At 43.3% G+C, this 25688-nt stretch overlaps 3 protein-coding genes across 4 annotated transcripts in view; 1 reads left to right on the forward strand and 2 right to left on the reverse strand.

Moving 5' to 3' along the window:
- Window positions 1-477: 477 nt before the first annotated feature.
- Window positions 478-2772, forward strand: LOC310871289 (exocyst complex component 3-like; the record flags this gene model as incomplete). Its single annotated transcript, XM_083782774.1, has 1 exon — window positions 478-2772. One exon carries the CDS (start codon window positions 478-480, stop codon window positions 2770-2772), a length of 2295 nt encoding a protein of 764 aa, XP_083638900.1.
- A 1521-nt stretch (window positions 2773-4293) lies between these two features.
- On the reverse strand, window positions 4294-11360 carry LOC310871031 (kelch-like protein 24). Its single transcript, XM_083782464.1, has 12 exons — window positions 11043-11360; window positions 9826-10000; window positions 9127-9261; window positions 8852-9046; window positions 8496-8639; window positions 8057-8204; window positions 6933-7070; window positions 6677-6799; window positions 6372-6554; window positions 5061-5183; window positions 4763-4931; window positions 4294-4516 (listed from the first exon to the last, which is right to left on the reverse strand). Exons 2-12 carry the CDS (start codon window positions 9988-9990, stop codon window positions 4363-4365), a joined length of 1677 nt encoding a protein of 558 aa, XP_083638590.1. The 5' UTR covers window positions 9991-10000; window positions 11043-11360; the 3' UTR covers window positions 4294-4362.
- A 3070-nt stretch (window positions 11361-14430) lies between these two features.
- dhx9 (DEAH (Asp-Glu-Ala-His) box helicase 9) overlaps window positions 14431-25688 on the reverse strand; it is a 31493-nt gene continuing 20235 nt past the window's right edge. For both annotated transcript variants that reach the window (XM_083782102.1, XM_083782103.1), the window contains 11 exons: window positions 24303-24397; window positions 23847-23920; window positions 23095-23247; window positions 22342-22502; window positions 21433-21544; window positions 21033-21194; window positions 19749-19876; window positions 18668-18897; window positions 18065-18180; window positions 16455-16655; window positions 14431-16056 (listed from right to left, as the gene is read on the reverse strand). In XM_083782102.1, coding sequence (XP_083638228.1) covers window positions 15750-16056; window positions 16455-16655; window positions 18065-18180; window positions 18668-18897; window positions 19749-19876; window positions 21033-21194; window positions 21433-21544; window positions 22342-22502; window positions 23095-23247; window positions 23847-23920; window positions 24303-24397 — 1739 coding nt within the window. In that variant the 3' untranslated portion in view covers window positions 14431-15749. The remainder of the gene's footprint in view (window positions 16057-16454; window positions 16656-18064; window positions 18181-18667; window positions 18898-19748; window positions 19877-21032; window positions 21195-21432; window positions 21545-22341; window positions 22503-23094; window positions 23248-23846; window positions 23921-24302; window positions 24398-25688) is intronic.

The raw sequence follows: 25688 nt of genomic DNA on the forward strand, positions 1-25688 counted from the left end.
GTCGACCATGACGGCCGAGAAGAACATAACATAACATAACAAGTTACATAACATAACATGGCAGAATTGTGAAAAGGGTGTATGCGCCTGGTGAGCAACTTCGTAGCCCCCTCCCATCTCTTTCTCTGCCCCCATCCATCTCTACGCGTCTCCTTCTATGGGCATAAAGGTGACACAGACATACATACATACGTCATAATTCTGATGTCTGCGTGGGGAGGATTTGCATGTTGAGCCTATATCAGCTGGCGTGACATCACTCAAGCATTATGTACCATGTTCACATACTAGGAGCTTTGGGGACACAACTGAAGCCCCAGTACTATATACAGATTTTTTTATTTTTTTATTGTATTTATCATTATTTCATATAAAAAACACATGGTACATACTTCTGAAACAAAAACGGATAAAACACGATACCGTCGGAGAACTTAGTTCCCATGAGGTCCTTGGCCCTTTGACAAACAAAGCATTATGGAGGAAACAGAGAGGGAGGTGGCTGCTAGGGCCGTGCGGCGCGTCGCAGGAATGTTCCAACAGGCGGAGCAGCTGGACAAGCTAGCGGAGGCCCGCACAGAGGAGGCCCGCAAGAAGGCTTCTGTGGAAGCAAGGCTCGAGGTAGCCGTCCAGTCCCACCTGGACGGCGTTCGGACCGGACTCACCCGTCTACACAACACCCTGGTGGACGTTAAAGACATCGGGAAGTCACTGGAGGCCGTCGGCAGGGACTGGAGGCGGAGCATGGACACCATAGGAAACCTGAAAGACGTGAAGGCCGCGGTGGTGCAGCACAGCCAGCTAGCGTCCGTTGTGGAAAACCTCAGAAACATCTTCTCGGTACCGGAGATTGCGCAGGAGACCAAACAGCTGATAGAGCAGGCTCAGCTGCTGCTGGCCCACCGAAATCTGATGGAGATGGAGAGTTCCCGCGATGACCTGATGTACGAGCAGCACCGCATGGACAGCAAAGACGATAGCGACATGCAGCTCCTCCGCATCCACTTCAAAGACGTACAGTCGACGTCCGACGAGCTGGCTAAGCAGCTGTGGGTGGTGCTCCAGCGCTCGCTGGTAATGGTTCGCCGTGACCCCACCATGCTGGTCTCCGCAGTGCGGATCATCAAGCGTGAGGAGAAAATCGACAGACACATGCTGGACCGTGAGAAGCAGATGGGTTTCATCCCACCCGGGCGACCGAAACGATGGAAGGACAAGATGTTTAAAGTGTTGGAGGGCACCGTCAGCAACCGCATCGAGTGCACCCAGTCGGTGACACGGGAGATGGATAAGATGTGGCTGGTTCGGCTCTTGGAGATCACCAGGATATATGTTCTGGATGACCTACGCGTCGTGAAGAACCTCATGGTGCATTGCTTTCCGCCACACTACAACACCTTCCCAAGGTTTTTCCGTCTATACCACGATGCTGTGTCAAATCGTCTACAAGAACTGGCATCTGAAGACTTGGAGCCCAATGAAATTGTTCCCATGCTCGCCTGGGTTCTTCACACGTATAAGAGTGAGCAGATGATGGGACATCCGGAGCTGCGTTCGGAGTGTGATGTCAACCAACTGGAGGCCCTGTTGCCGCAGGACATTGTGGATCAGCTCCTTGGCCGATATGTTCAGACGGTCACGTCTAATATAACAGGCTGGCTGCAGAAGGCCTTGGAGGATGACAAGAAGGACTGGCAAAAGGAAACAGAGCCTGAGGCTGACCAAGATGGCCACTACCAGACCACTCTCTACCAGAACATCTTCCAGATCTTTGAACAGAACCTGCAGGTTGCAGCTCAGATAGATGAGGCTTTTGAGGAGCAGGTTTTGAAGCTCTGTCTCCGGCAGCTGAGCAGTTTCCTCACCAGGTACAGAGAAGCAGTCGTCGTCTACAAAGGGCAGCATCTGAGAGACAGACAACAGCCCCAGTGCTACGTTCAGTACATGATTGCCATCGTCAACAACTGTCAGACATTCAGAGAGTCCATCAGCAGCCTGAAGAGGAGGCACAAGCAGTCACCAGGTCTCTCCGACATCGATGCGGCTAACGAGAAGACGCTCAACGAGTTTGCCCAGGAGGGATGCCAGTTCCTGTTAGATGAGGTCTTCCTTGACCTCGAGCCCACACTAAATGAGCTGTTGACCAGGAAGTGGCTGTCAAGCTCCCTTGCTGTGGACACCATCTGTATGACAGTAGAGGACTATTTTAGCGACTTCAACAAAATGAAGGAACCCTTCAACCGGGAGATGGCGAGTGAAGCCTGTCGCAGGGTGGTGGTGGAATACCTGAAGGCCGTTATGAAGAGGAGGATCAGCTTTAAGAACGCAGACGAGAGGAGGAAGGGAGCTGAGAAGATGATCAAAGAGGCAGAACAGTTCAAGCTGCTTTTCAAGAAGGTCAGCACCGGAGGGGAAGAAGCAGACGGTCTTTGTGACACCATAGCCGCCGTAGCCGAGGTCTTCAAGCTGAACGACCGGACTCTGCTGTATCTAGAGGTCTCAGCGCTGGTGTCCAAATACCCCGATATCAGGAAGGATCACTTTGCGGCTCTGTTGGCGGTGCGTGGCGATGCTAGCCGGGATGTGCGTCAGATGATCAAGGAGACTTTGAGCCAGAACAAACCGGGCGAAGCCAGCACCACCCAGACCATCTTCAAAGACGTTACCGTGCCGTCCTTAACCGCAAAGTTTCTCAAGAAGACTTCACCAAGTGTCCCCGGAGTGCATGGATCAACCTCCCTCAACCCTCAGTTAATAATTAGACCTATTTGATGCAACGACACAGGGGATTCAGTTTTTAAGCTTCGCCAAGCTGATTGCTGTTGAAGTGGTCAAACTTGACCGCAGTGGGGGGAGTAATTGGGGGCTAGGTTTCTTGCTCACAGACACCTAGACACGTTGCTGGGCCCAGCAATCGACCCTGGGACCTGTTTCCCAGGCAGGCTTTCTACACATGGTAGCAGTGCAGCTATGGCCGCAATTTGAATGATGGCAAACATCTTCTGGCTAAACGACTTGTGATTGGTTAGCCGATTTGCTTGTCTACATATGACGTAAAGTTTCCCTTCAATGTCAATGGCGTTTAATGTTTTGATGTTTAATTTATGTCACATTTGGTGGAATTTTGACCTAATTTCTCCTTTCATTGGCAAATAGATTTCTATAAGAAATCACATTCACTTCATGTGAATGGAGTCTGACTCTGGTTAATGTGTGTGTACCACATTTGTGATGATTTGATTGGCTGAGCACTTAATGTGATGACGTATATGATGATGTATGATAAGAGCTTGACCCTGTGTTATAGCTGCCTGCAGCTATATTTTTGTTTTGTTTATTAATCAGAATATATAGGGTCACGTTGTTATTTATGTCACATTAATTACATTAATGATCGAATTATCTTCTATCTCTGCTTGTCAACAAGCATTCAGTGACACTGTGTACTGTACCTGGTGTGTATAGCATAATACAACAATTAAAATGAATCAAAGCAACAGGCTGAGATCCGTGAATGAATGTCTGAATACAATACACACAATAAAATACTAATCTGACATTAAATATGAGCGGTGTACCCTTGTCAATATATGGATATTTATGTAGGCATATCTGTCTCTCTGTGTCCCTTTATTCCTATATTGAGTTATCTCTGTCCGGTTGTACCCGTTCCACCCATCTGTCTGTGTCCCTTTTATACCCACTAGACCTGTATGTTCCTGTTGCAGTCGGCCACCAGCCTACTTGGGAACGATGCAACTTGAGAACCTAATGATATACGTTGTCATAGCACCCGTTTTAACTGTCAGCCCGTGTCCCACATGGAGGTATGTGTATGTAATCCTATTTCAGGAAATAAAAACAGACAAAGAATGTGCAATAGCATTGATTTCTAAAGAGAAAAACAAAACAAAACAATTCAAAACCTCAAAAATGGAGTTGGGTCCAGATAGGAACAAATTATAAATGTACCCGTTTTATTCAGCACCTTTGAACCTGCTCACACCATGAAATGACATGTACAGTACACACACAAAATGGGCTCCCTATCAAATAAACAAGGAATATTTATTTTGGAAGTGTTTATTTATTTTCTTTGTTTAAAACCCTAACCTCTCCCCCCCCCCCCCCCCCCCCCATAGGTGAAGGTTATTTTGTTTTGTATAATGTAAAAATAAAGGGCCAACAACAGTGACATAGAACATGTGAAAACAAATGTTATCAGAAAACGTTTTATTTTTTACAAGGAATTGTACAAAAAATAAAGTAAAACAAAAATAATATATTGGCTTAGGAATGCGACAAGAAAAAATATCCATGAATTCAAGGCTCCATGGGGTGAGTAGGTCATTTTGTGGGATTTTACCGTGTGCCAGTTTTGTCAGGTGCCTGTGCGAGTGCATCCTTTCCGAACCTGAGAGGCACACAGTTGACAAGGTGGCGATTGTAGGGCATCTCCCCTACAATTTCCCATGTGTCCGTCTGCTCACAATACAGCTCGATGGTACGTTCAGCACTAGAAGAAGAGAGAACAGCCATGAGACAAACGTCTGGTGTGGAAAAAGCAGACACCTTTTTCATAGAGTAACAGCTTCTTACTAGTCAGACGTGGTCTCCCCTCCTAGGACATAGATCTGTCCATTAACCACAGCTACTAGTCAGACGTCATAGAGTAACAGCTTCTTACTAGTCAGACGTGGTCTCCCCTCCTAGTACATAGATCTGTCCATTAAGCACAGCTACGGAAGGAACAGCTTCTTACTAGTCAGACGTGGTCTCCCCTCCTAGGACATAGATCTGTCCATTAACCACAGCTACGGAAGGCATGTGGTGTGGCCTTTTCATCCGGGCACACATGGTCCACTGCTTTGTTTGGGGGTTGTAACACTCAACCTTATCCAGGCGTTCATGACTGGCTGAGGACCGACCACCTATTAAGAGGATAGCTATAGTTAGTGGGCTAAAAAAACTACGTTCTTATGTTTTATGTTCCAAAACTACAGGGAAGTTGAAATCAAATTTATTATGAAACTGAGAGCCATTAAGGACAGGTATGATACCTATAATGTAGATCTTTCCTTTGAGTGTGCAGACAGCTGGCCCATGACAAACCTCCTGCATAGAAGACACTTCGGTCCATAGAGATGTTTCAGGGTTGTAGTGGTGCATGTCGCCAGTGTCACCTAGGCCCCAGGGAGACACATGACAAAACATTATTCATTGTCAACGCGAGTATCGTAAAATATGTAACCAAAAGTGGTGGTATTCGGCGCACAGGTCTCCGCCAGGCCGGGTTGCCTACAGAAACTTTGGAAGTCAATCATAGCCAGAACGGAATATGAAACATCACACCGTGTGAAGTGAGGGGCACTTAACCAACGCTTATCATCTTATATCACCGTGATAACATAACATCATATGCCAATTTGCTCAGTGACAGACAAAACAAAAATTAAACTCTGTTCATTGTCAATGGCATTTTTATATACAGTTTGTTTGTTTTTAGTTCAATGTTTGTTTTAAAAATGCCATTGACAATGAAGGGAAAATACGTCATCTTGTCCCTAACACAAACATTAAATGCCATTAACAATAAAGACAATTTAATGTTGGTTTTGTCACTGTTTATTTTACATCACCTAATCAACATGAGTTAGACTTTAATATATTAGCGCCCCTCACTTCACATGGGTGTGAATTTAATATTTGTGTAGGAAAGACAAACATTAAACCTGTATACAATTCTTGATCACATGTCTACAGAGATAATGACTACAGATTATCAGGGTGGGGTTTGGACACAATCAGTAGGAGTAGTAGCAAAAGATGTGTCGCAAAAATCTGCCTCATGGTGGCGATATAACAGGCCAATTTGAAATAATTTGGGTGGAGGTTCTTCCTTAGCTTACTGGCAGTGTGGGAGAACAGATTCCCGTGAACTTTGAAAGCCAATCGTAGTCAGAATCAGAATCTGACAGATACATATTTATCACATGACTACAGAGATAAGGTGTACCAATTTGGGTGAGGAGATTTGGACAAAAATGTTTTGGAAAACAAATTGGCCTCTGCTGGTGCCATACCAGGGCGATGTGAAAGGTTTGGGGCAGAGGTTCTTCCTTGGCCCCCAGGGACTGTGTGTAAAGTTTCATGTCGATCGGCCAAATGATGCAGGACATTTCTGTTCCACGCACGCATGGACGGACATGGGCGAAAAACTGTCTCCGGCCTTCAGCCATCCAGCCTGGCGGAGACAATAATATAAAGACTTTGGACATTTCGCTTAACCTTCATGCTTTACCATTAAAATTACCCCCAAAGCCCCGAAACCCAGCAGGCTGAACCTGCAGACACATAAACCTGTTCCATACCAATAACGTAGATCAGTCCATCAAGTGCGACCACAGACGCTCTGCTGCGATATTCCGGCATGCCGATACACTCCGTGAGCTGCCAGGTGTTGGTGTAGGGGTCGTATCTCTCAACCGAGGTCACAAGTTTCTTCTGCAGAAAGCCACCCACTGCATAAACATATCCACCCAGTGCCACCAAGCCTATTTGGACCATGGGGGTTGTACAAGGAAACAAACCTTGATTGTTAGAAGTGATTGGTTACATGCAGAAGGCAACAACTTTACACCAAAACAAAATTGAATGCATGATTTGACAATATTACCCAAGCCATTACGTCCCATGTGCATGGATGCCATCTGTGCCCATGAGTTACTGGAAGGGTCATAGCGCCAGAGGTTGTTACAGGCCTTATAGGATGTGCCTCCAGCCGTATACAGTGCAGGGCCTAAATGGAAACAAGGTATGTTGTGAGTGTGACATATATACCTACCTCACCATCAGCTTCAGAAGTCAACAGTCTTGTCAAAACTGATTTTTATCGCCTGACTACTTGAAATTAACTCTGGTGGCATGCTTACCCAACACAACCAGACCAAGAGAAATGACATCTTCTGGCAGACATTGCAGGGTCTTCCATCGTTTGGTAACGGGATCATAGCACTCGACGTCGTCAATATCAAAGCCATAGTCATTCCGTCCTCCCACAGTCAGTATCACTTCACATACAGACAGAGGGGGGAGAACATCAGGTATGTGCATGAGTCACAGCGAATTAACGTGTGAACAGGTGAAATGTTTGGCACAAATTATCTTTCAATTAATAAATTGAGAATTAAACTGGTATACTACATTACTTTGATTACTACATTGTAATTAGTTAAGTTAAAGGACCACTGATAAAATGCCACCATTTCTTTCTACTTAGTCTGTATCTCATAGGAGGGCTGTGGGCAATTCAGAAACCCGTCCACCAGTGACACCAGGGGAATCCAAGCTAATAGAAACTGCAGCCGTCTATTCCTGAATGCGATGTGATAATGAAAGCCATCGTTCTCACTATAATAAAAATCTAAATATTAATTAAGAAAATTCTTGTTTAAAAATAATCTGCCTAACGATGATATCACTGGTGGACGAGTTTCTGAACTGCCCACAGCCCTCCTATGACACACAGTCTGAGAAAATGTGGAATTTTATCATGAACATTAGTGAGGACCAATTATATGAAGATAAGTGGTGAAGTGGTCCTTTAACAAAATCTAGTTAAAAAAAAAATATCTAAATCAAAGCCTGAATTGTCAAATCATATGATGACAGAAGGATGCAGTAAATTAATTAATAAAATATGCAATAATGATTATGCAGCCCAAATAGCAAACTAAGCCTTTTGAACAATGCCACACTGATAAATCTTTATCGCCATGTGGATCAAGGGTAGAGTGGCTGGATGGGAACCTTGCGGTTCCCATCCTTGCATGGTTTCCGCCGCCATCGGTGTATGAATGGTGAATGTAATGCACAATCTATGTAAAGCGCCTTGGATAAAGGCGCTATATGAATGCAACATTTACCATGCATTTGTGTATATTAGAGGCATTTGTCACTGCAATCCCAACTAGAAAAACTGATGTATATTTTTTCCACCATCAGTTGCAATATGCATGCATTGTGTATTGTCTATTGTGTGAGGCAGGCAGGGTACCAGTGGATGAACGTGGGCAAGCCGTTTGATGCTGGGCGTCAGAGATGAGCTTCTGACATCCCTGGGATTCCTTCACCACATCCACAGACTCAATCACATCATGAAGGTAGGAGGGACTGATGAGAGGAAGACGGATGAGCTCAAAAACCTGAAAGAGCAAATATAACACTAATTATTTACTACAACTAGATGTTGCGTAAACATTAACAGCATTATATATTGCAGACACATTTCTACAGCTGCTGCAAGACAATATGAGCATTCAAACATTTCTATCCTGTACCTTCAGATTTAATGAACTTTTTTTTTTAACACTAATGGTTTCATTATGAACAACCATCAACAATTAACTGAAATGCATCCTGTTAAGCTTGTGTTAACCAGCTACACATTGCTTACACTTCTTAACCTTCAGGTGAAGCACAGAGAAGGGACTAACCTTTTCCAGGCTCTGCCTACGCGTAGGACACTTGTTTAACCACAGCATGGCAGCCTCAAATACAATCTCCTCCTTGGGTGCATTGAGGTTGTCACTGGCCAGAATCTCAGTCAGTTTATCCACAGAGACTGACAGGAACTCTTCCTAGTGGCAGGAACAAATGCAGTAGATTTGCTCAGGGGTTACCAAACATTTCCACAATGCTCACCTTGCAACACAGTGTGACCTTGATTATGTGATAATTTCATATTTCGATTTTATATGTAGTAAAATCAATCTGTATTAATACATGGAATTAAATAGTTAACTCTCACAACAGTCAAACACATTAAAACGTAAGGATTGTAATCACTGACCTGCTGACAAATGTCACTGAAGTGATTGAGGATGAAATCAAGGCTGCGTTGCTCCAGAGTCTTACAGGAGTGTCTCTCAGCAAAGAGGTGAATTCCTACACAGTTCTGTTCATCCATGATGCGAAGCTCCAGGAAACTACTGCAGGCATCTTTCACAGCGGTAACATTGAGCAGATTTGCTGCTGCTATCAGGGCCTAGATCAAATAAATACATTTCTTTTTGCAGAGGTGGGTCAAAAACTGAGACAATGAATAAGGTTTATAATGATAAATACCTGCACATTTGCTGAGGAGATTTCCACCGTAGAAGTGTAGGCAAAGTTCACCAGCATGCCAAACTCTTCAGGCTCGACTTCATTGATGGTAACCCTGTGCTCTCTGGACTCTACCATTCCACCTGTGAACATTGCCTGTGCAGGTTGAAAAGGTGAATGGTTGGCTTAATTGACTGGATATAGCATATTTGTTGCACAGGAAACCCATTGCATTATTTATTTATTTTATTTTTTAAATCACAAGAATTTAACATGTTCCCCTTTTGATAATATATAGATCTTAAAGGGACATTTCTAACACTGGAAGAAACTGCAGTCAGTCAATGTTAATAGTATTTGTAGTAGATGGCCCTATGGCTAGACAAATAATAAAGTCTGTGTGTTTGACTAGGGTTTGACTGGTTTGCTGAATTCCTACAATGCCCATAATGCTTTAGTGCACTTCCCCTCCTTGTGGAGACGCTGGGAGGCTGCATGCAGGTGTGACTTTGTAGTCCAGGAAGGAAGTGAGACGACATTTTCATGACTTTTTTTTTGTCATGAACATGGCTTCATGACTAAAATATTTAAAAAAAAAACATATTACACACATAAAAACACCAGAAAAGTGTTTGTGTCCTGAACATAATTAAGATAAGCTCTGGTTGCAAAAGGGGTGAAGTGGCCCTTTAAGTGTTAAAGTTGAGAATTTGTATTTACCTCAAAATAAGGACTGAAGGAGGCTAGCACGTTCCGATGGCAGGGGAACTCCTTTCCGCCACAGCAGATAATCACATCACAGAATGAATTGTTGAGCCGAAGCTTGTTTAGGCCCTCTAAGACGTTGTTGGGATGAGTCTCCTCCTTGAACACTATTTTATCCATGTTCCTCAGCCTATACAACAGGAGGGGAAGGAATACATGGACAGTGGCATCATGTTTCATTTAATGAATACCGGTAGAATAATCATGGAGAGAGAGTATGACAGTATCATATCGCAGGCCCGGCGCCAGGATGAAATGACAGAGGGGGCAATCGGGGGCAGGTATTGGACATGAAGACAATGCGCCACATTTGCATATCTATAGAGGGCAGAGGCGCACAATTTCGTTGGCTTCCTTCCTTTCAAGCAATGGAATGCCTGGAAATGTACCATTGTTTTGTCTGTAACTATTTGATCTAAGGGGGCAAAGAGGTTGATTTAGGGCAAACCCCTTTGCCACCGTGGCGCCGGGCCTGTCATATCTACACAATCACATTTTAAGACACTATTTGCATGTGAAGGAACTATGGAGCTCGCCAGGACACTGTCTTTATACACATGATTATGTATTTTGTTCTTGTATACCCAATATACCACAACACAGCAATGTTAGTGAAAAACAACCGAGGAGACAGGAAACATAGATGTAGGGCACCTATGATGCCCTACAACTTCTGCAGCTGCTGGATGCCCTACACCGCTAGAGGGTGCTGTTAGTCAAGTTATCTTGAGCATGAACGACTCGAGGGGTTAGATTTGTTGTGTGTGCTAAAAACAACAAAACAAACAAAAAGCATGGCAACTTGGCAAGGCAAGCAGCAGACCTAGCCTTGGACCAAGACTAGATGTATTTGATAAAGTCTGACTTTTACTTTCGGATCATATGCAAATGTTCTTGATCCAAGAAAGACTACAGCAGACCCAGCAAAGCTGTTCATGTGTAGTGTTACTATTAGCCATGGTTCACACGATGCTCGCCTTCCCCGTGTTGAACCACTTGCTACATTTACAAAGTTATCGTGTACAAGATTCAGATTTCAAAGTGTTCGCCCCCGGTGCAATAATAAACAATTAGACGCAGAATATTAGCGTGCAACAGAAGTGACAGACATATTTCTATGGACGGGGAAACAAACACAATGTGTGGCTCTTCGTTCTCATTCATTCTCCCACCTTGTCTGTAGTTAGCGCCGCAGTTGTTTTTCCAAGTCTGCACGGAGTTTGGGTTCACTCATCCACAAGCAGCCGCTAAAAGCTAATGGCTAGCTAGGCTAATCACACTTACAATTTATAACCAACAATGTATTAGCGTCTAAATAAACGGACGGCGGGAGTTGCAAGGGGTCTCTAAAAGGGAAACAGACATGAGCATTTAGTTTCCTCCGAGGTGGTGGAAAGCCTGGTGATGCGAGGTTATTATTTAGTGGTTTTGTTGTTTTTATTGACGATCGAGCTGGTTGCACCTTAAAAAATATAACTATCATAATCCAATCTTCAATGCAATGATGCTGCTGCTGGTGGCCAGAGCCATAGAGTAAGACAGACAGAGAACTCCGTTCACTTCACTTCATTCATTGCGAAGTGACAAATTAATGTCTTGGACCGGAAGTTGGAAGAACCACCGAAACACATCTTGTAGATTTGCTATTTTGGAAAATAATCCCCAGAATAGAAATTAAACAAATTAGTCTGAGATTGTTGAAATCTAGTCTATACGCCTATAGTTTTTCTTTAAAGGCAACCTCAACTTTTCATTAATATGCACTGTAGGAATAATGTCAAGAGGAATAACATTTGCGTTGTAGTTGTACTTATTATTGTATTTTAATGTAATCATTATAGAAGACTTAATTCAGTCATTAAAAAGGTGAGCAGGGAAAAGAGAAGCTATAGTGGTAGAAGTAGGGGAGACGGGGGTAATGTGAGACACTGGGTAATGTGAGACACCCCCTGTATCACAAGACCACAAGACATTTGTGTCATGTGACCATTATATGTTGAAGCCCCTCCCATTTCCTACCTGCCATGGAGGAGAGGACCTTATTGTGCTGTGGTAAGCATGTTTTTTTCACAAAAATATGTTTTTTGCATGTAAAAGTTAATTTTCTTGTCGTCGACATAATCAGCTGTTGTGTCAAAGCAAATTAATTCAGGTAGAAAAACTTAAATCATACACGTTGATGAACTACCATCATATACATCCATGAGATTGCTGCTAGCTGAAGATTAGCCTGAATTGCTAAAAGAGGTCCTGTTTACCAAAATGTGGGTGTGGGGTAAAGTGAGACAAATGCTCTGGGGTAAAGCGAGACACTGTCTCACATTACCCCACCATGAGGCACAAGTTAAGTTCAGTCTTAAACATATTTTAATCTAATATTACATTGCATATGTTTTATTTTCTATGTCATAAACATTGTAGGAAATGCCAAGATACACCAGAAAGACAACCTGGGGTGGAACCGCCCTCGTAGAGATGGAGAAGGCAGCCGCTGAGAGCAAGGCAGAAAAGAAGATAATACACCAGAAATATATGCACAATTGCACAAATGATCAGAAGAATCCTGGGAAACACGAAAGCATGGGAGAGACCCACATTTGCTATAAAGGAAAACGATGTGGCACATGTTCTGAAATGTGATGTGGCGAAGAAGCTGCCACAACCTAAACAGCGTGGAGGAACCACACAAAGAGAGCAAATCCTCACCTTTAGAAACCAGTGACTTCCAGGAAAGTCTGGATGGCAACCGAGGAAGGTCAGTGACGCTGGAGAGACAGCTGACCTCCAGGAAAGACTGGCGGGGTAACAGGGGCCAGCAGCCCCTGTCGCAGCACTCGCAAGAGGGCACCAAGCAAGCTACAGAACGTACAAATAAGCAATACCCCCAGAGTCTCCCGAGAGGAGGGGAGGAAGGGAGACTCGATAGGACAGATTCAACGACAACAACAATGCCAGTGACACCGACTCAGAGAAGGCTTCTTTGACTCAAATACACCAGAGTAAGGCTAAGTGTGGACACTGGACAAGGATGGACACATGCACACCGCACAGACGAACAGTCTGGTGAGATGTAGGAGAACCCTAGGCATGAGGCAAACCATAGTCCTAGAGACCTCAGTGCCTGCAGTCCCCCAAGAACACACAAGGCCGAGGGAGCCTCCTGTTGGTTCAGGCATGACAGAAAGGACAGTGGGCGGATCTTCGGGGGGTTCCCTGGGTGAGCTGGTCGCTGGGGTGTGGTCAGCACTGGTTTGCTGCACCTGGCCAGCAGGTCAGCGTTCCCTGTTGGCCGGGTGTGGCCAATGCTATAGCTGGTTTCACCTCAGTGATGGCTGTGCCCGGGGCGCCCCTCCACAGATTTGTCTATAGCTGGGTGCATGGAGGAGAGGGGCAGTGACTTGGCCAAATCACTGCTGACCCGCCAACTGGAGAGTGTAGTTGTTGAGGGTTGAAACACTCTAAGACATTTGGAGACCACCTGATGACCTCTCTTCCAGGCCAAGGCTTCATCCATTAGAAATGGATTATAATCACATCGTTGATGTATTTACAAACTGTAACCTTCAGGGCTGGAATGTAGAGTAGGCCTAGTTGTAGCTGTAGCTGTTCTAGCTGGTTCTGATGGTGCTGAGCCCCTACTAGCCTGCTCTAAGGGTCAAGTGTTCCGAACCCAATTGCTGTCTACTATGCTAAAGTGACACAGATACATTCCCGGTCTTAATGGGTTAAATGGGGGGAAACTTCGACCGAGAGAAACGTTTATCTCTTTTAGCAAGTGTTGCTTTTTGTAGAGATGTGAATTGTGTGCGTGTGTGTTGTGTTTTAATCATTTGAATGTTAATTAAAACATTTTGAATTACAGAATGTTGTCTTTGATTCTGTTCAGACTTACTTTCAAGTGTTTAGAAAGAAAATGTGGTTAATGACCAATTCCCATGATTCTGTTACTAGTCTGACATTAGTTTTGGAATGTGTGGTTGTCAAGCTAGCTGTCAGTGTTCTAACTGTTAAAACAAGTGTTTTTATGGTAGTTTTAAAGTGAAAAGAATAAGTGGTTCACTTTACCCCATTGATTTTGCTGGTCTGTCTCACTTTACCCCAGCCCTGGGGTAAAGTGAGACACCTGACCACTTTTTTTAAAACAATCATATTTTCACTGCCCTTTGTCTTGGATTCATTCTAATCATTTCCATTTTTAGGAAACATCCCAAATGAATGGGAAATATGTAAATTTGACTGATATATCATTTTAGCTCGCCTACAGGGGAGCAAATGTAAAAAGTGTCTCACATTACCCCCGTCTCCCCTACCTGACTTTTTCTCTTTAATATATACTTTTACTTATACTTTTATATACAAAGTGGAAATACCCTATAAGTAAAACAGTTTTCAAAATGTTACTTGAGTAAAAGTGATTGCCTGGCATAAAATAAATGTAAAGTACCAAAGTAAAAGTACTAATTTAATGTGTAATTATCTAATTCTGCAAAATAACGAATAGTAACTAAAGCTGTTAAATAATTGTAGACGAGAAAAAAGTAAGATATAGAAAACGCATACGTATAAAAGATTCTTTATTATGACCAAAAACAAAAACAACCATATTTCCCTGCTTTACTCAGATCATTTAGAAGATGAAACTGAATTTGAGGGGGGAAACAACATTTTGAAATAAACACATAATCAGGTTTTCTTTCCAACTTGGTCTCAAACGATCATTTGTCAGATTACATCATCTAGACGTCACAGGTGCATTCGTAAATGTTCTCTTAGAATCCGCTCCGTTTTACACCGCTCCAGGTTTTGGCGCCAGAGTGCTGTGAAATCAGTAAATGCTGCGATCTGTTAAACTTATGTCCTACGCAGGATTCGAACCTGTGTCTTCCAAAATGCAAACTGCTGAGCCAAGCACGTTTACGCAAGAGGAGATATTACACCTTGTGTCAACATATTGGGTTGTACAGTTAAACTATGACTGCTCTGTCCTTTACAGAGAACTAGAACTAGTACAACAACAAAAATATATCTATAACTAATACAACGAATGATGATAGAATGTTGAATCTGAAGCAGATCCCAATTTTTGACATTCCGAAACCACTGATTATCCATGTCTTACCAGATATTCTCCATTTTATTTAACGACTTAAGACCCATTCAAAAAGTACAAAAATAGCTAATCTACAAGTTTACAGCACGACACATTGTGAGCTTGTAGATCTGCTATTGTTATTAAAGATTTGAAAAACTTGAGCATTTCACCGTAAATGACATGCCCAGAATCAGTTGCAAAATACACAATGCACGACCTGTAACACCTCCCCTCTGTGATATCATATCCAGGAAGGTCATGTGACGTGTTTCTATACTAATAAAGTTAAAATTTAAACAATGATTACAGCTGCAGAATCTGATGGAGTTCACCTCAAAAGGAGAATTTCACTTCAAAACACTTTTGGGGTCATTTTAACATCTACTCAGGCTTGTGTGCACACCCCGTCAGTTATTTAAAGTACAGTAGATGTACCACACGTGTTTTAAGATCATACTGTGTAACCTTCCAAATAAAATGTTTTTCACACCATTTTTTCCAGAATAACCATTTAGCATAAATGTATTGTATGACCAGTTCTCTTAATATTATTTAGACAGTGACTGCTGTTGAGTGGTGCCTGCATTACTAAACTAACACACCAAAAAAACAGGCACTCATAGGTGATGCTTTGGAACCAGAAATGTATTTATTCTTCCATTTTTATCTAAACGGGGCGGTCAAACAAAAATAAGCTATAAACAGATGACTACATCGGCAACGTGTTACACAGCATGATTTAAAAAGTGAAATTCCTCTTTAGAGATCACAACTCGTCCTCCTATGTCTAATAGCCCCCCCTGTATCCTCCTCCACCTCCCCCTCCTCCTCCTCCCCTGTACCCACCTCCTCCACCTCCCCTGTACCCACCTCCGCTTCCATAGCCCCCTCCTCCGCTTCCATAGCCCCCTCCTCCACCCCTATAGCCACCTCCGCCTCCCCTGTAGCCAGTGCCACCTCCCCCTCCGTACCCTCCTCCTCTGTATCCTCCTCCGCCCCTGTATCCACCTCCACCCCCCCTGTACCCTCCTCCTCCTCCTCTGCCTCCGTCGTCAAAGCGACCCATCTTGGGAGGGCGGGGTCCATCACCGAACCTGTGGAGAGGACCAGTCAGTTAAGGGTGTGTTCACACTAGTCACCTTTTATGAACAAACAGCACTATAGGTTTCTATAAATGGTACAGTAGGGTTCTATTTAATCCCTGCTGACCGCCAGAGGGTGGTGCTTTAAGCACTGAATATGTCCCTTTGCGCATGCGCAGTAGAGTATTTTATACCATCAATGTGAACTTTGACCCAGTGATGAACCAGAAGAGACCATTATCTTCCGGAGGTCACCAGGGGTTCAGTCCCTACAGAATCTTCTCGCGAGAACACGAGGGTTCTGAGTGACAGAGTGCTCTGGCGGTCATTCAGGATTCATAGATCTGTAGTTACATACGTAATTTTGGGCTATATAAATGGTATAGTGGGGTTTTATTTTTGGTACGTACCGTGCGTTGCTGGCCATAAGGTTGAGTCCAGCAGCAGAGGGCTTGGAGATCTGTCTGATGGTGTTGAGCAGACGCTGGTTGGTGGGGTCTAGCTGTCTGATGTATTCTGGGTCTTTGGTCACTTCCACCACCAGCGCCTCCATGGCCGCACGCAGAGCTGCAATACCAGCCGCCATCTCATGGGGGAGCCTCAACTTGATCCTGGGGGGAAAAAAGAAGAAAACCCATTTTGAACTGAGATCAGATTCTAAAAATGTTTTCAACATCCTGACAGTTTTCTGAAAAAGCTATGTTTCTATGTCAGTGGTTTTTCGATTTTTCAAAAATAGCAGACCTACAAGCTCGTAGCAGATCTGCTATTTTTCAATAGCTAAAGCATAACATAATGCTAACACCAAAAGGCGTTCCCGCCCAGAATGGATTACCTCTAGTCTAGTGTATAGTAGTGGAATTCTGATCAATCAGCAATTGATGTCGGAGACAATAATCTACGTAGGTGGTGATAGTTATGCTTTAATGGACATGATATCATGGTGAGAAGTACATAACACTCAGGACAGTGCTATGGTAGTTCTGCCAAGGAGCACAAGGCTCAGACCATAGTTATACTGTAGATGCTTCAAAGACAAGCTGGGCTGTAACATAAACAATAGCTACCAGGCCTAGTGGAGACATCTATGCTCTTACAAGGTTCCAAATAGGCTATAATGAATTATATACCGGTAAGTACAAAAGGTGATGGTAAAATATAAAGGTTGGGTACCCCAATAGGCGGCCCGTGGGCCATTTGCGGCCCACAGAGCGCCCCCTTGTGGCCCATGAAAGAATTTCCAAAAAAAAGGGTCCCAGAAGGGTCCCAGACATAAATGGCATTGAATGGGGGTCAGTAGCCTATGCATGTCAAACTGGGCATCCTTTTCAAATGGGGTCTTGCCCTGAAAATGAATTTTCAGGGCAAGACCTCGACCTTGCGCGTGCAGACTCGGCCCCCAGCCTGGTACGCTAGTCAAAATATGGCCCTTGAGGAAAATTAATTGGGGAACCCTAAGCAACCATAACAACAATATAGTATAATGAATAATTATTCTGCACCTAGCATCTCTAGTCTGTGGGGAACATACATAAAGAAATAGCCGAACTACAAGGTCACAATGTGTCACAACGCAACACGCTATTACTGTTGGTGTAGGAGGGAAGAGGTACAGAGCCAACTCAGGTCAGGTTTACAGTATACAAGTGATTAATCCCCTTATCGTGTCGTTGCACGTTCTGAGTTTGTAGATTTGCAATTTTCACATATTTTATTTTTAAGGCAAAATAACATGAAATTCATTCCTCCCCAAAAAAGGATTTTTTTTCCATTAAATCAATTTTACAGTTTAACTGTTGCACCCTTAAGGCCTATTCATATTCATACACTGAAACTCATCACCTAAAACTGCAGTATGAATGGGCCTTTAGTCATCTCACCAGTCATCCAGCTCACTAGAACTATAGGTCACACACTGCGTCAGTGTAGTGCAAGTACAGTCATCTCACCAGTCATCCAGTTCATTAGAACTATAGGTCACATACTGCGTCAGTGTAGTGCATTGGTACAGTTATCTCACCAGTCATCCAGTTCCACCACGTCTCCGTCGGACATGATCTTCTTGGAGGCGAACAGCAGCAGCTGTAGAGGACTGACCAACGTCATTCCTTTAGCTGAGATGGCCCTGGTTCTGATCTGAGGTCAGATTTAAACATGAACACAATAAGAGTCATTCCTTGAAGCTAGGCATACTATACACACTGTACAATTTTAGAAATGCTGTTGTTTACAGGCAGCTCCTACTGTATGAGTGCAGTGGCGATCTAAAGCCAAAGCTCACGTTTTTCGTATGCTGTATGGTTTGATTGCCAAGACCTGTATGCACGGCTCACACAGTTTGTGTATAGAAAATAAAAACGGAGTAGATATTCCACACATTGCATGCATTCCAAACAGTCCGCTATAGACCTCAATGTCATTCATCTTGGTGGCATTCTAAATTGTGACTTGGTGTCAGCTCATCATAGAATAATGTCCATTTGAAAGTTCTCAGAGGCAGGTAGAAGTTGGAGTTATATACAATACAATACAGGGAGTACATATTTCTGGAATCACATACAGTAATATAATATCCATCCACCCCTCCCTTCCTCCACACAATCACACGTCCATGCCTCCATACCTTCTCACTGAAGACAAAGTAAGGACTGGGGTATTTGATGTCATGGGAGCTGAAGGGACAGTTGACAGAGGATTTGTGGATCAAAGCGTTGCGTCCCTCTGTGGTGAGAATCTTCCTCTTCTCTTTGTGGAAACAAACGTTGGGATAGGAACCAAACGCCAGCAGAGACACCACCACATCCAGGTTGTTGTCTGGTCCCACGTTGCAGAACATCTGAGACAACAGACACTCTGAGAGAGAGACAGATAGACAAACGGACGAGAGAGAGAGATGCATTTCATGGCATTGAAAACAAAAGACAGATGCAAGTATTTCTTTAGGGTGATTTACGCTTGGTTGCATGACACCGTCGCACACTGAAAATAGCAGATCTACAAGTTCACGATGTGTCAGTGCAACTCGTTGTGAGTGTGTAGATCAGGCTGCATTAGAGCCTGTATGTGGTTGCGCCTTAACCGCTAGGCCATCGGCACCTCCGATCTGCTATTTTCAGTGAGCAACACACTGCCACCAACCGGAATTAATCAGCCCTAAACTGAAGACAGAATTAATCAGCCCTAAACTGAAGACAGAATGAATCAGTCCTAAACTGAAGACAGAATGAATCAGTCCTAAACTGAAGACAGAATTAATCGGCCCTAAACTGAAGACAGAATTAATCAGTCCTAAACTGAAGACAGAATGAATCAGCCCTAAACTGAAGACAGAATGAATCAGCCCTAAACTGAAGACAGAATGAATCAGCCCTAAACTGAAGACAGAATTAATCAGTCCTAAACTGAAGACAGAATGAATCAGCCCTAAACTGAAGACAGAATTAATCGGCCCTAAACTGAAGACAGAATTAATCGGCCCTAAACTGAAGACAGAATTAATCGGCCCTAAACTGAAGACAGAATTAATCGGCCCTAAACTGAAGACAGAATTAATCAGCCCTAAACTGAAGACAGAATTAAACAGTCCTAAACTGAAGACAGAATGAATCAGCCCTAAACTGAAGACAGAATTAATCAACCCTAAACTGAAGACAGAATGAATCAGTCCTAAACTGAAGACAGAAGATAACAGAAGGTTCATGAACCTTCAGGGAAGCCAGCGTTGATCAGGATGTCCTTCAATTGAACTTTGGCCTCCCAGGTCATCCTCAAGGTTGACATGTTGAGACGCTTCTGCTCACAGAATCTGTTTTCAGCGTCTTCACCGTTAACCCTGAAATAACCGAAACATATTAACAATAATGAATCATAACATATTAACAAATATTAACCATAACATAACCAATAACATGTTCAACCCTGAACATCTCACAGTACAACAGTAGCAGACTGTGCAGAAGGGATAGACACTGGAGGACAGTGGGCAGGAGGGAAGGTCGGACAGTTTAAGCCTTTTTTTATTCAGGTGCTAGTACAAGAAATTACTGACGTTTAGAGTCATCTCTGAGGAAGATTGCAAGATCGAAACGTCAGTCATTTCTTGTACTGAATAAAAACATTACATTGTCCGAGCTGCTCCAGTGTCTTATCCCTTCTGCAACTGTTGTCCCTGCCCCTGTGACACCGGACTAGCCGCATTAGGCTGAAGCGAGCTGGTAGGTAGACTCTTCAGTAGCAGACTGTGGTTGTACTGGTCAGCTCCCAGTATAGTCCGGCAGCCAACAGGCTTCTATTGTTTAAAGTGGGAAAATTGGTATATAGTATTTTTTATTGGCCTAAAATATTGTCTATATACAGACATTCATGAATTCACTTGCTGACCGGCTGTCAGTATTAGGCAATTTGTTTTATAGTGGTTTCTTACTTTCTTGTGACCCTACAATTAACATCCTATGCAAGGCAAAAATGTCAAACTTTCCTTATGCTTTAAGTAGCATGTGACATGTCAAACTAGGGGTTTCTCATGATTCTTAGTTTTGCACAAAAAACACTCCTTGGGCTAAAAACAGCCATAGCCACTTGCCCAAATGTGCCCAAAATGTGCTGACCTCATCACATTTGTGCTGATCTCATCACATTTGTCATGACGGCTATGGCCATTTTTAGCCCAAGGAGTGTTTTTTGTGCAAAACTAATGCTTGGAATGGATTCAGAATCATGAAAACCCCCTAGTTCGACATGTCACATGCTACTTAAAGCATAAGGAAAGTTTGAAAATATTTGGATGTTAATGGTAGGGTCACAAGAAACCCCTATAAAAAATAGTGACAGCCGGTCAGCAAGTGGATTCATGTACGTATATAGACAATATTTTAGGCCAATAAAAAATACTATATACCAAATTTCCCACCCCACAAGCCCGGCTGCTGGACTAGTACAGTGTGAACAGTATCACATTTCAAACTTAATAGTATTAAGAGAATGCTGACCTGACATCGTCCCAGGCCTGGAAGACAGACAGCAGAGCAACGTGGTCGGAGAAACGATTCCCAGCGAAGTTACGATGAACAAAGCCCAGACGTCTGCCTTCATTGATGAACGGCTCAGGGAAGCAGGTAGCCGACGCGATGGTGCACAGTGCATCACCCACACTACACACACACACACACACACACACACACACACAATACACCCACACTACATGAGCACACATCACATATAATACAATTATAGAATAAACCACAGAGATGGTGCACAGCACGTCACACACACACACACACACACACACACACACACACAAACAATACACCCACATGTACATCCACATCACGAAATAAGTGAAAACTCATTGAATATAGTTAATCAGTGAAGTGAAGCATTGGTACTGACTTGAAGATGCATCCCATGATCATCATCTTTCCCAGGCGAGGTTCGATGGGGAGGCGAGCCAGAATCCTTCCCAGAGGAGTTAACTCATCGTTGGAGTCCAGAGCGTCCAACTCTGTGAACATAAACATTCTATTATCATCATGTGTAAAATATATCACATCCCACCATGTCCTAAATATTTTCTCTACAGGGTATGGGTCGAAAACTGTTATAATTGCCATGGGTCTCAGGTAAGTGAATGTGAAGTGGATTTACCCGTATGGAATACTGGATAACCCCTTTACCAACTAACCCCTGCGGAAAGTAGAGACATCCGTCTTCATTGCCTTTAGATAGACCTATAGCACTCATTCTCTCTATGGGTAAAATCTTATATATATCCCGGTACCACTGTAACTGTTGGTGGTTTATCCATAATCCAATTGAAAAGGATACATTTTCTGGCCAGAACTAATACTTTTTGAAGAAGCATAACATTAGATGGATTCAGACTCAGAGACATGGTCCGGTCTGGAAGGCTGAGCAGAAAGAGACCTGGCTTAGATTAGTGTACCTCTCAGTGTGTGTGTGTGTGTGTGTGTGTGTGTAGATTAGTGTACCTCAGTGTGTGTAGATTAGTGTACCTCCCAGTGTGTGTGTGTGTGTGTGTGTAGATTAGTGTACCTCTCAGTGTGTGTGTGTGTGTGTGTAGATTAGTGTACCTCAGTGTGTGTGTGTAGATTAGTGTACCTCAGTGTGTGTGTGTAGATTAGTGTACCTCCCAGTGTGTGTGTGTGTGTAGATTAGTGTACCTCAGTGTGTGTGTGTAGATTAGTGTACCTCTCAGTGTGTGTGTGTGCGTGTGTGTAGATTAGTGTACCTCTCAGTGTGTGTGTGTGTGTGTGTGTGTGTGTGTGTAGATTAGTGTACCTCTCAGTGTGTGTTCAGCCTCTATCACAGCATCCAGCGGTGGAGGTTCAATGGCCTTGGACAGGAAGTGACCGATGGCTCCTAGTCTCAGCAGTTTGATGCTTAGTGCCACCTCGTGCAGAGGAGTCCTGAAGATCTCTGGAGTCATGTGGGTCTCCAGTCTGGACAGACAGACAGACAGACGAAAGGGTGATGTCATCACATCTCTCATAAACAACTAGCAGACTGTGCAGAAGGGATAGACACTATCTACAGTCTATAGACACACGCTTGTACCATTAGACTCAATTATGAGTCTAATAGTACAAGTGTGTTCAGCTACACTGTCGCAGAGTGTTGCTGTTTTAGTGTTGCTCAACACACCTGTTGACATCAAGCATGTGTGTGAGCGACAAGTGAGAAAAATATATATGAATGCAAATATAAAAGGCTTGGTTTGAAAAGAACACGGCAATAATATGTCAGTTTGTCTTCATGTCGCTCGCTTCCATTGAAAATGAATGGTAGCCTGTAGTTTTGTAGCTGCCAGTGTCGAGGCAGAGCCTCGGGTGGTAGAGCAGGAATCGCCCCTGGGTTAGCGTAAAGTGTCCTTGAGCAAGACACTAAACCCCTAACTGCTCCAGATGAACAGGTTGGTGCCTTACATGATCAGGGTTAGTAACAATGAAACGGCTCTCACACTTTCAGCACATAAACAAAGTTCTGGAAAGTTTCAGATTATGGAAGGTACTACAGACATGAATCAGGCGGTACCTTTCGAAGCGAGCGCGGCTGCAGAGGTGGAAACAGAAGCCAGCGCTCGTCCTCCCCGCACGACCTTTCCTCTGCTCCAGGTTGGTCTTAGACGCCCACACGGTGGCATAGTTTGTCATGTTGTTATGAGACGTGAAAAGCTTCACTTTCTGCCTAGAAGTATACAACACATCACATGTTACAGACACATATCATACCACTATTAACCCATTCTGACCTGAGATCAGATTCTAAAAATGTCTTCTACATCCTGACAGCTATTTTTAAATAGCTAAAGCATAACGTAATGCTAACACCAAAAGGGGTTCCCACCCAAAATGGGTTAAATAACTTCTTGTTTAGTGACATTTGTTTTGAGTATAATAACCCAAAAAAATGTATGACTCCATCTTTAATTTGTGTTTTTATAGTTTTACCTTTTGTCACTGGTTGCACTGGTGCGCCTAACTTTTTAGCGCAACAGCAGATGATTTAGGTGCACAATATTTGATCGTTTTGATGCATTTTATATTTGATAATTCTTTGCATCGTCAAAACACATTACATTTTTTAAGACGTTATGTAAAAGCTTGTAATTTAACAAGTCTGTTACTTTGTTTACAAACAGTAGTTCATACTGTAGCACAGAGCTTCAGTGGACAATTAGGTCATGTAGTGTTGTACTGAGGAGGGTTGTGGTAGTGCATGTTGTGTTTCTATTACGGCTATAGTTGTACACGTCAAACGCAATGCGGTGACGATGTGCGACTCACTTGCAGGAGTCGATGACGTAGACAACATCGTTGATGGTGATGCTGGTCTCTGCGATGTTGGTGGACAGAATCACCTGCAAAGCAAACACTGAATAATTTATACAGTCAATTATGTACTATATATATTTGTAAATATTGATGATATTGATATTGATGGTGGACAGAATCACATGCAACACATAAGCTTTGTAGCCTGAATACAGTGATGCATTGATATAAAAAATAAAATGAATTTTGTTAGGCTATTTGTGTAAGTGTATTTGTAAGTACAAGTAACTCAACCACAAATTTGACGAAGCAACCTTTGCTTATAGTCACAATCTTAAGTACTGACTGAAGTACTGACAGCTTGAGTACTTTGTCCAACACTGCATATGAGAATATAAATTGAGGCTTTGGGACAATTGATTTGTCAATCCATCAAAAAGCATGGTTGTCATGGTGATGACCTCTGACCTTAGTGACGTTGTCAGGAACAGGTTCAAACACTCTCCTCTGCTCCTCTCGTGGGATCTGGGAATGGAGTGGCAGGATCCGGTAGCGGCTACTTCCTGTGAAAACAACACCAGTCACGTGATTGGTCGATGAAGATTAAAGGAACGCTATTCGTTTGACGCCAACAACCCTGAAATGGGATTGTTTGGGTGCTGAACAGATCTGTCCAATGAGAGCCCTAGACCCCATTTAACCTGTTTTTTATTACCCATATTTTGCATTAAAACATAAAAAATGCAATAAAAAAATCTTGAAAGCAATTTGAAAAACCTTTCATGTTTCCAAAGGTTTCCATTTGAGGGCAATAGGAAGGAAACAAACACAAATTAACCTAAATAACTGACAGATAAAAACTTTAAATTAACTTTAAAAAAGGATGTTTAGTTTAGATGTTGGGGGCTAACAAAGTGATCTTTCATCTAAAGGTGTGCATTGAGTAGATGTGTGGGTTAGTTTGGGTCAGGGTGACTGGGTGTTATTATTACTATAAACTTTATTTAACCAGTAAAAGCATGGAAGCAAGAGTCTCTTTTGCAAGAAAGAACTGGCAAAGAGACAGGGATATTACACAGGCACACACGAAAGACAGACATAAAAGGACATTACAATACAAGCACAACCATATGGCTGACAAACTACCAATATTACTCAATGTGTAGGTGCAGGTTAGTTTGGTTTGGATGTGGGTTAGTTTGGTTTGGATGTGGGTTAGTTTGGTTTGGATGTGGGTTCGTATGGTTTGGATGTGGGTGGATGTGGGTTCGTATGGTTTGGATGTGGGTGGATGCAGGTTCGTTTGGTTTGGATGTGGGTGGATGCGGGTTCGTTTGGTTTGGATGTGGGGGGATGTGGGTTAGTTTGGTTTGGATGTGGGTGGATGCGGGTTTGTTTGGTTTGGATGTGGGGGGATGTGGGTTAGTTTGGTTTGGATGTGGGTGGATGCGGGTTAGTTTGGTTTGGATGTGGGTGGATGCGGGTTAGTTTGGTTTGGATGTGGGGGGATGTGGGTTAGTTTGGTTTGGATGTGGGTGGATGGGGGTTAGTTTGGTTTGGATGTGGGTGGATGCGGGTTCGTTTGGTTTGGATGTGGGTGGATGCGGGTTAGTTTGGTTTGGATGTGGGTGGATGCGGGTTAGTTTGGTTTGGATGTGGGTGGATGCGGGTTCGTCTAGTTTGGATGTGGGTTTGTTTGGTTTGGATGTGGGTGGATGCGGGTTCGTATGGTTTGGATGTGGGTTTGTTTGGTTTGGATGTGGGTGGATGCGGGTTCGTATGGTTTGGATGTGGGTTTGTTTGGTTTGGATGTGGGTGGATGCGGGTTCGTATGGTTTGGATGTGGGTTTGTTT

Source organism: Protomyctophum parallelum, assembly GCF_964188405.1.
Source record: "Protomyctophum parallelum genome assembly, chromosome: 14".
Classification (NCBI taxonomy): Eukaryota; Metazoa; Chordata; class Actinopteri; order Myctophiformes; family Myctophidae; genus Protomyctophum; species Protomyctophum parallelum.

Excerpts from the sequence above, each read along its gene's own strand:
- LOC310871031 (XM_083782464.1), bottom strand. The coding sequence starts at position 9,990 with ATGGATAAAATAGTGTTCAAGGAGGAGACTCATCCCAACAACGTCTTA. Across the intron at positions 6,800-6,932 it reads TCTTGGTCTGGTTGTGTTGG|GCCCTGCACTGTATACGGCT; the intron begins GTAAGCATGCCA and ends GTTTCCATTTAG. Across the intron at positions 6,555-6,676 it reads CATGGGACGTAATGGCTTGG|GCTTGGTGGCACTGGGTGGA; the intron begins GTAATATTGTCA and ends TGGTCCAAATAG.